Source organism: Saccopteryx leptura, chromosome 4 (genome assembly GCF_036850995.1).
Source record: "Saccopteryx leptura isolate mSacLep1 chromosome 4, mSacLep1_pri_phased_curated, whole genome shotgun sequence".
Taxonomy (NCBI): Eukaryota; Metazoa; Chordata; class Mammalia; order Chiroptera; family Emballonuridae; genus Saccopteryx; species Saccopteryx leptura.
Genome location: NC_089506.1, coordinates 115,565,686 through 115,579,949, shown reverse-complemented (window position 1 = coordinate 115,579,949; position 14,264 = coordinate 115,565,686). Strand labels below are relative to the sequence as shown.

General features: G+C 45.7%; 1 protein-coding gene across 6 annotated transcripts in view; it reads left to right on the top strand.

Moving 5' to 3' along the window:
• The window catches only part of DCLK1 (doublecortin like kinase 1), a 384,157-nt gene that overhangs the window by 818 nt on the left and 369,075 nt on the right, over positions 1 to 14,264 (top strand). For 5 of the 6 annotated variants that reach the window (XM_066381032.1, XM_066381034.1, XM_066381030.1 and 2 more), the window contains exons 1-2: positions 6,542 to 6,855; positions 12,154 to 12,550. In XM_066381032.1, coding sequence (XP_066237129.1) covers positions 12,175 to 12,550 — 376 coding nt within the window. In that variant the 5' untranslated portion in view covers positions 6,542 to 6,855; positions 12,154 to 12,174. Of the gene's footprint in view, positions 1 to 6,541; positions 6,856 to 12,153; positions 12,551 to 14,264 lie in introns of those variants that run through there. The other variant, XM_066381031.1, reaches the window with a different exon arrangement.

The window sequence follows — 14,264 nt, the reverse complement described above, 5'->3', positions numbered from 1 at the left end:
AAATAATATTTTCTAAGAATTTATTTTATCTAAGTTTTAATGTGTATTAGTCTACAGTTATTTTTAAAATCATTTCTATTATCTTTAACTGTAGAATCTGAAGTTATGCTCACTTTTTTATTACTAATGCTACACTCATTTTTACCTTCTTTATTTTATTCTTACTTGTTACTGCCACAGGTTGGTCTATTTTATTAGTATTTTGAAGGAACCATTTTTGATGATTCTCTGCTCTGTATTGTATCTTTGTTTGCTATGATACTAAGTCAGCTCTCTAATCGTTCCCTTGCTGTGTGCCACAGGATCTCAAATTCAGCAGCTTAAGTAACACCCTTTTATTGTCACAGGTCCAGGTATAGGGTAGCTGGATCATCTGCTCAGGGGCCCTCCAGGCTGAAAACAAGATGTTGGTTGGGGCTGTGATTCTCATCTGAGGGTTGGGATCTTCTTCCAAGCTCACTGGTTTTCATAGAACTCATTGTCTTATGGTTACATGAAGCCCGTATGTTCTTGCTAGATGCTGACTGGGGGCCGCTCTCAGCTCTGAACAAGCAAACACAATTCTTTGCCATGTGGCCCCTGCAGCCAGTTCATAACCAGGCCATTTGCTTTGCTCCAGACCAGTAGGAGAGCCCTTACTAAGCTTCAGTTTCTCTGGCAGTTTTCTCTTCAGTTTTCTCTGTCTCTGACCTCTAGAGTTGACCCTTTTTTAAAAGGGCTGACCTGATAGGTCAAAACTGATCATGCGCAAACAGATGGGGTTATGACAGGTGTATGCACAAAGAGGCAGAAATCTTGAGAGCCATGTTTGAATTTATCCTTTTTAAAAAAATTAGGTTGTCTTTTTAACTCCTGAAACTAGATGCTTAGTTCACTGGTTTTCTAATGTATTTTCTTTTCTTTCTTTTTTTTTTTTTTTTGTATTTTTCTGACGTTGGAAACGGGGAGGCAGTCAGACAGACTCCCGCATGCACCCGACCGGGATCCACCTAGCATGCCCACCAGGGGGCGACGCTCTGCCCATCCGGGGCGTTGCTCTGTTGCAACCAGAGCCATTCTAGCGCCTGAGGCAGAGGCCATGGAGCCAACCTCAGCGCCTGGGCCAACTTTGCTCCAATGGAGCCTTGGCTGTGGGAGAGGGAAGAGAGAGACAGAGAGGAAGGAGAGGGGGAGGGGTAGAGAAGCAGATGGGCACCTCTCCTGTGTGCCCTGGCTGGGCATCGAACCCAGGACTCCTATACGCCAGGCTGATGCTCCACCACTGAGCCAACCGGCCAGGGCCTCTAATGTATTTTCTAAAATCCATTATAATTTCTTTTTTCAGAAATATGTCATGAAAAGTATATTTTTAAAATGTTTAAATGTATTGGTTTTTAAATTAATTTTGCTTTAATTACTTATTTCTTTTTTATTGCATTGTGGGAGGGAATATTGACTGCATGATATCAATACTTGGAACTTTGTTGAAAAAATTTTCCATTTTCTTATTATAATTCTGTCAATTCTATGTTATATCATTGAGGTTATGCTATTTTGTATACACCAGCTAATAACTGTTGTATGTTCTTGATTGATTAAATGAAACAAAGGAACCATAGTGGACATAAAGCACCCAAAGTTCCCTTCGCACCCACTGTTCCCTCCTGCCACCCTCTCCAAGCAATTCTTCAACAGGAAAATTGTTCTTATTTCCTTGTCCTTCAATATTCCCCAATAGCAGCCAGAAAAGCTAGAGGATCCTTTAAATGTGAAAATATGATCTCGCCAGTTTTCTGCTAAAAAAGCCATCAGTTCCTTTTAGGACAAAATCCACATTCTTTAATGCGGCCAACGGACCCTGGAGCACTGGCTCTTACTCCTCAGCAGCCACCCCTGCCCTCTGCCCAGCCCACTGTGTGCCAGCCACGGAAGCCATCTCTCTCTCACTCGTTGAATAAGGTGCTTCTGCCTTAGTCTTCACGGGGCTAGTCCTTCTGCGTGGAATAGAGGGTATATCAGGTTATAACCCCTATTATATATATATACCTGGTTCCTGGCTAGTGAGCTTCGGGTCTCTTCAAGATTACTTTCTCAGGGAAGGAGAGCCCTCTCAGAAGCTTGGTTCCTTTCCTTCACAGTACCTGTACTTAGTGATATTGAAATTTAAGTAATTACTTGTGTAAGTATGCACTTAACACTTGTCATTGCTGTGGGTAGAGAATACTTGCAAGTCTACCTCCTGGCTGTAGAACTCCCACCTAGCACAGTGCCTGGCACAATTGGATACATTCAAAGATTATTGGATAAATAGATAAATGAATAAAAACTTGTGTGGTCTACAAAATACTCACAACCTCAAAGCAGCATCAAAGTCAAGTATGTAATCCTAGGTGTAAAAGTGTGAATTTTAGTTATTACTGAATCTGTAGACACTTATTTTCTTTAGAGAACATGTTAACCTCTGTAACTACCAAGTACACTGAGATAGTCCTTTGCCATTATCAGTCAACCTGGAGAGAGGTCCTGGGCAGTGAGCTGATGGTACATGCTGTGACCATGTTCCTGTGAAAAGTTTTTGTCAACAACTCAGATGAGGATGTCGATGTAGTGGCAATCGGATTGATGGGACACTGGAGGGACTACTCCTGGGCAAGGTCTAAAAGGACCCACAAAGGATCTCACTCACCAGGTTAACAGGTTGGATCAAATAACAATACATGATTTAATAAGGAAAATACAGAACACTGAATTTAGATCCCCCCCCCCCCAAATGGAACAAATTGAATAGAATGAGGAACCAGAATAAGCAAAATGTGAGAAATGCATGGAGATTTTAATTGACTGGTTGAGTCAATGGTGGGGCATACCTACTGGAGATTCTGACTTGATGTTAGTCTCCTTTAATAGGAGCAATGTGTCCAGAACCATTGAGTCCCCAAGTTTCCCCAGTCAGACCACCCTGGCCACCACGTCCAGGTCTGAAAGGTAGATGTTGAAGGAAGTACTAATGGCTGCCTATCACTGACACTTGCAAACCATGTCATGTGAGAGACAGTTGAAGAGCTCAGGATTCTTAGTTAATCAGGAGTAGAATTGGTGGAACATAATAGACTGTCAAATCAAAGGCAGGGTCATTAGATTTGTTCTGTCTATTCAAAGAGAGGATGTGGGACCTCTAGGGAAGTTCCAGGGAGGTGGTTCTCAGTTTCATTTGAGGAGCTGCCTGACAGGGGAGAGGGCTGTGTAGAGTTCCCCTCTATTCAAGGAAATCACACTTAGGAAAGAGAGAAATGAGCTCTGGGAGGCTCTTAGGGAAGGCATCTTAGGTAGATCGAGTTCCTCCTTTGTGCAGGTCTGGAACCTTATGTGGTTTGGACCTTCAGTACATTTGGAGTGCCAAACCAGAGATACATGACTAATTAAAAATTATTTTTAGAGATCTCATACATCACACCTAGAGTACCCTGATCTATCTTAACCCTCAGGATAAATCTTTTCACTTTTGTCATGTGTACCACATTTAGCAGTAATGGAGTGGAGGCTGAAAGACCACTTGCTATGGAGGGCATTCATGCAAGGGATAAAAATTGGACAGGCTGTTGCCAAGGAACTTCATCAAGGAGTTTCTCTTATTTCAATGGGAGGCAGAAATAAGTGTTCTGTAATCAGGGGCAATTATGAAACGATGTGGGAAATGCCATAAAGGGCCATTACCATATGGGAAGAACTACAAAGAAAGTTAGAATGATGATCATATTCTATAAAGCTGTTCCTCACATGCTTGATGACCCATCCCAGGAGCACTGCATGCCCTCAACCTCAGAGAAGTAAAGAGATTATGAAAGGGACTGAGTAAATTTTGCCTCCTAGAGGGAAAAACAGGAAGTGCATCTATTCCTGCTCATACCCTTTAGTCTATAATTCTCTTTGAATCTACATGAGTGAGCATATATGATCTATATATCTATATATATCTATATATATATATACTATGATATAGATATATATACTATGAAGAAGCCAGTGGCACCTAAAAAGACAAACATAGTCAACTAAAAATTATTATTCTTTGATTTCATTTCTCTTCCCTGGTTTACTTTCAGGGAGAAAGAAAGCACATATAGATTAGACCATCGACTTTGTGTTTGAGCATGAGGTGCACATGTGCTCACGAAAATTTTAGCTCAGGGTAGACATGTTTGGTGGTCCCATCACTATAGGAAGCAGTGTCCCCAATAGCAAGACTCATTTTCTCTCTGTTATGAATAAATTCATTGATTAAAAGACTGCATTTTCCTTAAGAGATTAAACTTCACACTGGAATTTGGTGTTGTTTTATGAGCATATGGCCATAAAATTGAAAAACTGACTTGAATTTTGAAACATTAGGATTTTTTAAAAATGGAGTTGGGCTTTACATTAGCTGTGTGACCATGTTCCTTCAGATGAAGATAATAATACCTATCTTAAATGGTTCTTGTGGGAATGAAATAAGAAAATATATAAGAGCCCCCCCGCCCCAGCACAGCAGAAAGCAAGCACAGTTAATAGGTGCCATGGACAGAACTGTGAGAGCTGTGGCTGCTTGGAACAGCAATTGGGGTCCACGGCTTAAACGGCATTAGCTCTCTGGAGTTAGAATAGATCTCTGTTAACTTCAAATTTGCATGGGAAGAAAGGATGCATTAGTTCTAGTCACTTCTTTGATCAGTGTCCTGGTGAGGTAAAGGAAGTAACATCAGTTTTTGAAAATGACTTGCGTTAGAATTTCCCAGTAAAATTCATTTCAAGGAGAAATTATTATAGAATAGGAGTTAAATTTGTCAAGTAGCTTTGGCACTTTGGTAGTGACTTCTGTTGGGTCACTGAGTACTAGCCTGCTGTCTTGCCTCCATGATAGGACCATAGTGTAGTGGCCAGTAGGTACTATTTAGTGTGCTCATCCACTTAATTCTTAGTTATCCAATTATTAGGTGTCCTGGAGTGTTAACAATGTCTGAGTATTTCCAGTGAGAACACAGTGCCCCTAAGAGAACCTCAGTCCAGGTGTTTCTTTGCACACATTAACTGCGTGTCCCAGGTAGGAGAGCCAGGAGAGAGGTGAGATACAGTTGAGTTACTTACAGTGCTTAGGAAATGACCCTGATAGAATATCCACATGGGTGAGAGGATTGAATTTACTTCCTGCTTTAGCAATGGGCAGAAATTGCTTAGCATTTGTCACTGGAAAGATTAACAGGAGCTCTGATTTCTGTTCTCAAGAAAATACAGTTGGTTCCATACTTTCCTTGGCCCTCAGTTTGCATTAGAATTTGGAGGAATAGGCTCAGCCCTTTGCATTTAGTCAAGTTGGTGAGTCCATTGTACTCTCATCCTTTGGCTTTTCAATAGCTCAAAAATAAACCTTGCAACACTTGTTGAATATGTAACATGCAGCTCATTTGAACTGTGTTAACAAATGGTATTTAGTATTTACATAATAGTCTGAACATATTTCAGAATAGTTCTTATTAATAATAAGTAGTCAAATGCATAACTGGGCTAAATGGTTAAGAGGAAAATAAAATTCTGATTTTTTCATTAAAAGGTACAAGCATAGGGAAAGAGAAAAATACGTGTGTGTGTGTGTGTGTGTGTGTGTGTGTGTGTGTGTTCTGTATTGAAAAACAGTGTATCTGGGCAAATACATGTCTCAAGGGACATGACTCAAAGTCAGTAGATGAACTGGACCAAAATTCAGGCTGACCCTGAAACATGCTAAGGGTCACAGAAGTCTGACAAGTACTCCCACTCCTCGGACTTTTGTGCAAAAACTGGAGGAGGCTCTGGCCAGCCTGGGCTCTGAGAACAGTCCTCTGTCAAGGAGGGAGCAAAGGCTGTGTGAGCTCATGGGGTTTTTCAGCGCTGACCATCAGGGTTGGCAGCCATGAGGGGTCTCATAGTGAAACCTGACTCGTTTAGTTAGCAAATGCCTATTGTGACATATTTGGCTCCAAGCAGAGGTCACTTGAATTTCAAGGTGACTCAAGTCTTTCGGTAAGTGGAGATGAAGGGTGTGATCTATGCATACATCTGCCGGTCCCCAGTGGGGGGTGGGGGTGGTGGTGAGGGTGACACTATGCTGCTTAAGTTGGGAGGGAGGTTGGTTCTCTCAGGAGGTGCTCCATGGTTGTATCCTGGCTTCCATAATCCCTGGAAAGGTGTTACATCAGAGTGTATGTGGTGATGGGAGGAACTGTTTACCTAGCTGCTCTTAAGGGACGGGGTCTCGCCGATGAGCCACGCGTCCCCTCTCAACCGAGCACACTGCCTGGCTCAGACCTGTCCCCAACCAGGCTCTCTTCTCTGTCCCCAGGTCCACCATGTGATCTGCCCCTATCTCCAGACAACCACTCCTGGGGATTGGGGAGGTGGTGTACGGGTTTGCTCAAGCTCGTGCACTGAGGTCGCAGCGCCTGGAGTGGGTGCGGGGAGGGGAGGACCCGGGGCGCAGCCGTGGTGGGTGCGCCCTGCCCAGAAGGGCGGGGGCGCGGGGCGCGCACGCGGAGGAGGAGGACGAGGAGGAGGGAGCGGGGAGGGCGTGTGAGTGAGAGAGCGACAAGAAAAGGGAGCGCGCCCGCCGCCGCCCACCTCCAGAGAGAGGCTGGAGCGAAGCTGTGGTGAGGGCCGCATTTCAATGAGGACCCGCCGAGGCTCGACCCTGCATTAGTGGCCGCAGCCCCGGCGCCCGAGCTCCGCAGCTGCCGCAGCCCAGCCCGGCTCCGCGCCCGGAGCCTCGCAGCCCGCAGCCCCGGCCGCGCCCAGCCCGGCGAGGACAGCAGCAGGAGGCGGCCCCGCGCGGCCACAAAGATCCCGGCGGCGTCTCTGAGCGGACCGGTGCGTGGTTTGCGGTCGCTGGGGAAGGGAGCCGCGGTAGGGCCGGACGCAGTGCGCGGGGGATCGCGGCAGGCGGACGCCCCGCTAGGCCCGCCGTTCCTCGAAAGGTGCGGCCCGCTAGTCCGCCGGCCCGGCCGGGGGCGGTGTGTGCGGGTGGCCCCGGGGCGGCTGGCACCTGCCTCTTTTGTCTGGTGCTACCGGGCGTAGAACGGGGAGTCGGGCCAGCGCCCCACCGCGCCGGCCCCAGCTTCTCTCCGCGTGTCCATGGAGAAGGAGAGCCGCGGCGGAGGAGCCGGGCGCGGTGTTGGTCACTGTCAGAACTCGCCGCGGAACGGGGACCAAGTGTGCGCCTAGGAGGGGCCGCGCCAGGCCCCTCATTGTGTGCTCTTCCATGTGCCCGGGAATGTGGTGTGCGCTGGCCGATAGGGCGATCTGTGCGTGGTGGGTGGCTGCAGTGTGACTGTTGCAAGTGCATTTGCAGAGCCTCGAGTTCCTTCAGGGACAGCGAGGCTGCTAAGGTACAAATTAGTGCCTGCAGTGCAAAAAGCACGCAGGGAGGAAATGGCATTTTCCTCCTAGTGGGAGCGCACGCACAACCTGCATCGCCCCCACAAAAGGGGCTGCTTTTGCAAACCGGGTTTGCTAGGAATCGCTGCTGGGTTTGGCAAGGAGATAGATGCTGGCAGGGGATGGAGCAGGTGAAAGGTTTCATTCAAACCGGCTCCCTCCGCACTTGTGAATGATGATGGTGCTCACGCGTTACGCGACCACACTGCAGGCTGCTCCCTGAATACATTTTGTGAATGCTCTCAAGTCAATAGCCTTTGGAAGGGAAGGAAAGTAGGACAACGTTTTAAGTATGAAATGTCACATGGATGCGGGTCAGGCGGGATTTTGGAAAGGTTACATGTAGGAATATTATAAAGGATCCACACATATCCTGTGACGTCTAGGTCCAGGGTGTTGCATGCACTCTGAAGATGTGTGTGTGTTCTTCTAATTCTAGTCTGTCCATCCATATTTATCCTAATCCACTGGCAGAAATATGCCTTGGGACTTCCAGGTCCAGCATCAATTTAAATATGGTAGTATTTATGCCAGATTATGTTTTGGTGAGTGAGTAAGAGAGAGAGAGAGAGAGAGAGAGAAAGAGAGAGACTGTGTGTGTGTGTGTGTGTGTGTGTGTGTGTGTGTGTGTGTGTGTTGGGGAGGACGGATCTTGGAAACAGAAATTCATGAGCTCATCTAGAGGAGGATGAACACAGGTTCCTCAAAATGGTGAGAAGTCCCACAGAGAACAATGGAGGGTGCTGATTTCTTGGCCTGGCAGTGTTAATAAGAAAATCTAGGATAAGAGCCACACCACCCTTCTTCCTGCCTCGGGTGTCTGTGATCTCAGTGGCTAAAGCCCTGTGGTTACCTTCTTGGTACCACCACACATGTGGCGCAGGCCCTTAGCCACCTGCGGTCTATGAACACGTGGTTGTGTGCTTTAGCCAGCTTCCGGTGTAGAAAGTGGGTGCTTGTAGAGGCCCAGTGAATCTTCTTGGCTCAAATATATGACTAGGCCCACTGGAGAGCTGAACCAGCCAAGGAAAGGGAAAAACATACCTATTTTGATGCCTCATGTACATACTGGGATTGGTAGGATGTGTAATGTGGTTTGTGATGTTCATTAAGTGGTAAATGTAGTCTTGAAAGTGATTTCACTCTGAGTGTGGTTTTCTTTGTTGCCAACATCAGTGCCTAGTTTGGGCAGGCTCAGTGAAGGGACATGGAAGATGTGCAAGGCCCCTGCCCTGGTTGAAGGTGTGATCTAGTTTGAGGAAATATGCAAATAAACTAAGAACCATAGAGGCCAGCTTGGCTTTGGAAGATTTTGTTTTCGTTTTAAAACCAGTGATCATTCTTCCAATCCTCTCTGGTGTGCATTCTCTGATGACACAACTGTGCCATCCTTTGGTAGGGTCCTACATGTCTTCTTTGGGTTTATATTGATTGGAGAGGAAACCCTAGGGTTGAAAGAATGATCACTGGCTTTAAAAAGACAACACAACCTTCCAAAGCCAATCTGACTGTATGATTTAGCAAGTCTCAGAGTTAGTGAGTTGGCATGAGTACTGGAAGTGTCATCTCCCCAACCCCTTCTTGAAAGACAAAGAACTTTTAAAAACAAATTTTGAAAAGTAAGAGCAGTTATGATATCATGGGAAAAATATTGGTTCTGTTACTCAATAGCTGCCTGAAGGATGGGAAATCAACTCATAATTGTTTTTGAAATGATCTAACTTCAAAGTCAATGCAACCAGTTCATACCTACCTATGTAGGCTATAAGTATTCCTGGAAAAAATTAAGAGGCATGAGGTGGTTTTCATATTTGAAAGAAAATAATACAGTGAACTAACAATCAGTCCAGATTTAATTCACACTCCACTGCCCCCTCCCCCACTCCACTGCCCCCTCCCCTCCCCCACTCCACTGTCCACCCCCCCTCCCCCACTCCACTGTCATCAGCAGTAGTCTCATGAGCAGGTGAAGGAAGACCTGAGAGGCCTGTGACCACTGTCTCCTCTGCAGGGGTCTTCAGCAGCTAACCGGCCTACCCAAGGTCACAGAGCTGGTTAGGAGTGAGAGTTTAAAAAGCACCTACTTTACTAGCAAGGAGGGTCTAATCACAGGGGGTCTAGGCCTCCAGGACACAGAGCACAGGGGATCGCTAGGGGCGGGGCAGCTTCAGAGTCAGTCAGATTATATCTGGGTTCATATGCCAGTTCTCTCAGTTATGACCTTGGGACCCTGGATGTATCCCATACTTATATCAGTCACAGTATTTATTATCTACCTCATTGGATTGTCATGAGATTTAGAAGAGAATATTTAGCCTATTACACAATAGTTGATTGCAGAGTAACAGTGTCAGGCACATCACAGACATTCAATAAATATGAACTTTTTCCACTTCATTCATTTCAGGAGGATACGTGCTTTTGAGCATGAAATTTTAGCCACTCTGAATAGATCAGAGGTCTTGGAAAGGTCATGGAGGCTTGGTGCTTTTTGTTGGTTTGAACTAACCTCTGGAAAGGGGATATCCTCTGTGTGTTGGGATTTTGGGAGCTCTTGTAGGCTGTTGCCCTAAGTTTTCCATTTCCCTTATATTTTATTTCAACATTCCTGAAATTTTGTCATTTCCTTTGAATTCTGAGGTTCTCCCACTCTCTAGATCAGGGGTCTCAAACTTGCGGCCCGCCGAACAATTTTGTGCGGCCCGCAGACTAATCCACGAAGTTCAAAATATTGTGGATAAAATTAAGTAAGCCTAGGGGCCTACTTGTATTTTTCATTTCTCTAGCATCCTAGCTAGATATTAGCTTAGTTAACAGCAGTTGTGATGCGAACTACAGTTTCTGGTCGTTTTGTGACACTGAGTAAACTGCATGTACGATTGTGCTTGTTGTACTGATTTTTTTTTGTTTTCAACTGCAGTGTGAAAAGTGTTGCGTAACAGTTGCCTTTTGTAGACCTAGTGCGGCCCGCCGAAAGGCTGTGATCTTGCTCTGCGGCCCACATGCTGAGTTGAGTTTGAGACCCCTGCTCTAGATTGACCTGATAAAGCACAGACACCTCCCCCCTCCACAAAAGGGGATACACCACAAGCTTTATCAACTAATCCCTTAGCAGGGATGAATAGATCCTAGAGGCAGCTTGCTGATAACAAGGTTCCAAAGGAAGTAAAATGGGGACCACGGCATGCAGACATCCCTTTCAGAAGGTCACGAGTGGAACTCAGGAGCCCTTGCCAGGAGCTTCCTTTACCAGGAGGGGGAGAGTCTGTTCCTATTAGTTCTTTCTTTAACAGAGGAAGGAACAGAAGAGCAGACTTTATTAGTAGAAAACAGTGGTAGTCAACCTGGGCCCTACCGCTCACTAGTGGGTGTTCCAGCTTTCATGGTGGATGGTAGCGGAACAACCAATATAAAGATAGATTTAACTATAGTAAGTTGTTTTATAAAGATTTATTCTGCCAAACTTAGCGAAAATCCGACATAAAGTACTTGGTAAGTAATTATTGTATGCTTTAACTTGCTGTAACTCTGCTTTATAAATTTTATAAAGTAAAGTTATTTCCCTACTTTATAAATCACCATTACTGTGGAACTGGTGGGCGGTTAGAAAATTTTACTACTAACAGAGATACAAAAGTGGGCAGTAGGTATAAAAAGGTTACCCCTGGTCAAAAACATGAATACTTATCACTTGCTAGACACTATCTTATGTGCTTCGTGTATATGAACTTATTTGATGATTACTATTAACTCTGAGGTAAGTACTGTTATCATTCCCATGTGTGGTTAAGGAAATTGAAATTAAAGATGTCAACTAAGTAGACTTTTTCAAGGTTGCACAGCTAGTAACAGGTCAGGGCTGGATCATAGTCCTCAAGCCTTGATTCCCGAAACCACAAAGACAGAGTAGTGGAAGGAAAAGGCAAAGCCCTTTGATCCTTTCTTGTTTTTGTTGTTTTTTGGGTTCTTCTTCTCCAGGTCCCTCCCCCCTTCCTTCTCCTCCTTCTCCTTTTTCTTCTTCTTTTTAAAATAAAATTTCTTTGAAACGCTGAATGTAAGTAAATGAGATTTGGTGAATTCACTTTTTAAAAAATAACTCCTACTGAATATGTGAATATGTTGGAAAATCTTCCTTAAGTTGGAAGAATTTACAGATTGATTCCATTTGCTCTCCATCTGGCTTTGGGGCTCCGTTATTTTCCCCCTGGCCCACCAGGCCTCCAGCTGAAGGGGATGTGCAGGCTTGCTTCCTGCCAGCCACTGGGACTAGCACACTGCCCTGCCCGCAGAGGTCAGCTTTGGAGTCAGGCAAACCTGGCCCAGACTTCTTGGTTCAAACATTTCTAGACTGTCTTACTTGGAGAAATTTAGAAGAGATTTTTTTTTCTGTGTCTCGGTTTCTTTAGTCTGTAAATAGAGATCCTAATACTCTGAAAGGGTTACTGTGACTACTGGAAATAATAGCTGTCAAAGCCTGATGTGTGGTTAGGTGGTCAGTAAAGAGGACCTGTTCCTAATAAAAAAAAATTAAAGTTTATGAATAAGCTGTTTCCGTGGGGCCTGCCACTTCTCTCTTTGTGGTCTCTTTTCTCTCCCAACTTGATAACTCATATTAAAACTATATCATCTGTTATAGCAGTCTCCACCCAGCTGCTCACAAGCTGAATCTCTGAAATCGTGCTCTTAAAATAACACAGTGTGTGTCTGTTTTCTGTTGCTTTCCCTCTTTAGGTTTAAGTTCAACTTCCCATCATGTCCTTCGGCAGAGACATGGAGCTGGAGCACTTTGACGAGCGGGATAAGGCCCAGAGGTACAGCAGAGGGTCGCGGGTGAACGGGCTGCCCAGCCCCACGCACAGCGCCCACTGCAGCTTCTACCGAACCCGCACACTGCAGACGCTCAGCTCCGAGAAGAAGGCCAAGAAAGTTCGTTTCTACCGTAATGGAGACCGATACTTCAAAGGGATTGTGTATGCCATCTCCCCCGACCGGTTCAGATCTTTCGAGGCCCTGCTGGCTGACTTGACCCGAACTCTGTCGGATAACGTGAATTTGCCCCAGGGAGTGAGAACAATCTATACCATTGATGGGCTCAAGAAGATCTCCAGCCTGGACCAGCTGGTGGAAGGTGAGCTCTATGGTGTATCTCCCCCGGGGACCTTGGAGGCCGGGCCTCACGTTTTCACACTGTTCTAGCCAGCTCACACTAGATCTTTAAGAGGCAGCATTCCGTTCTGCCTTAGGCATTGGGTAGTTCACGTGGCTATACTTGCCTGTAGGGTAAGAAGAAAAACAAATAAATAATGGAATTAGGTCAACTAGCTAATAGTCATGAACTGAGGGAATGCATGTCTTAATTCTACAGCATACTCTATACTTATTCCCCCTCAAACCCATGCTACATTAATTATAAAATTAATTATATCTTTAATTATGTAGTTCATATTCATTTCTAGATGGAAATTGAGCCTTTGCTCTCATGATGTCTGAAAGTACTTGCACTGGAAACAAGGAGCAGGTCATAGAACCTGAGGGTTGAAAGGGACTGCAGACGGCATCAAACCCACTAGTTTTACTGAGGGAGACGGAGGGCCAGAAAATTCGAGTAGCGTGTCTGTGATTACATAGTAGTTTGTGGTGGTGCCGGACCAAAATAATTAGGCATTTGTTTTCCGCGATTCTTTTCAATATGCTTCCTTTTAAGTTTTAAAGAACTGTTATATTTCTATGGTATTGGAGGTTTATTTATTTTATTTTATTTTTTTTTCTGAAGCTGGAAACGGGGAGAGACAGTCAGACTCCCGCATGCGCCTGACCGGGATCCACCTGGCACACCCACCAGGGGCGATGCTCTGCCCACCAGGGGGTGATGCTCTGCCCCTCTGGGGCGTCGCTCTGCCGTGACCAGAGCCACTCTAGCGCCTGGGGCAGAGGCCAAGGAGCCATCCACAGCGCCCGGGCCATCTTTGCTCCAATGGAGCCTCAGCTGCAGGAGGGGAAGAGAGAGACAGAGAGGAAGGAGAGGGGGAGGGGTGGAGAAGCAGATGGGCGCTTCTCCTGTGTGCCCTGGCCGGGAATTGAGCCCGGGACTTCTGCACGCCAGGCCGACGCTCTACCACTGAGCCAACCGGTCAGGGCCGGAGGTTTATTTTTTAAGTCCAGTTTAAGTTAACAGTAATGATCTGTTCTAGATCTCTCGTGTGGAAGTAGCACTGTTTGGGTCCCCGTTTCTGACTTTGAGCTAGTCTGGCCTCAGTACCAACACTACTGGAGCAGGGCATAAAGCCCACCTTAGAAATCATAAGCAAAGGAAAATGACTTGGAGAGAAATAACTGGGAGTCAATGCAGGCTAAGGTGTAAGAGAAGACAGCTGATCCTCTTTGGAGAGCAGGTTTTCAGAGATGAGGTCTCAAGATCCTGATGAAGTAATACATAGCACAAAGGGAGTTTGGAGATTCGAAGTGCTTGATTTCACCCTGAGTTTATCTTTACTCCAGAAATATTGGCTCAGTCCTTGTCCTTGTTGTGTTAATTGGGTCCTGAAGGAACTCCATGCATGTAATGACCTCTTTCTCTTGTGCAGGTAACAGGAAGCATCTCTTTCAGGCTACCCCCCCCCCCCCCCCCCCCCCCGTGGAGTTTTGGATTGCTCTGCTCTGACCACACACAAGCAAGCCTTCTTGTCCTTTCTTTCTTTTTTTTCCTTCTTGTCCTTTCTTGGAGACAGAGTTTGTATGTGATTCAATGCCGAGGTCTTCTGTCTTTTCCCCCCATTTGTCTTCCCTTTATCCCTTGGCAAGCCTGCCAGAGCAGTCACAGTATGACTGGGCTTGAGACGGTG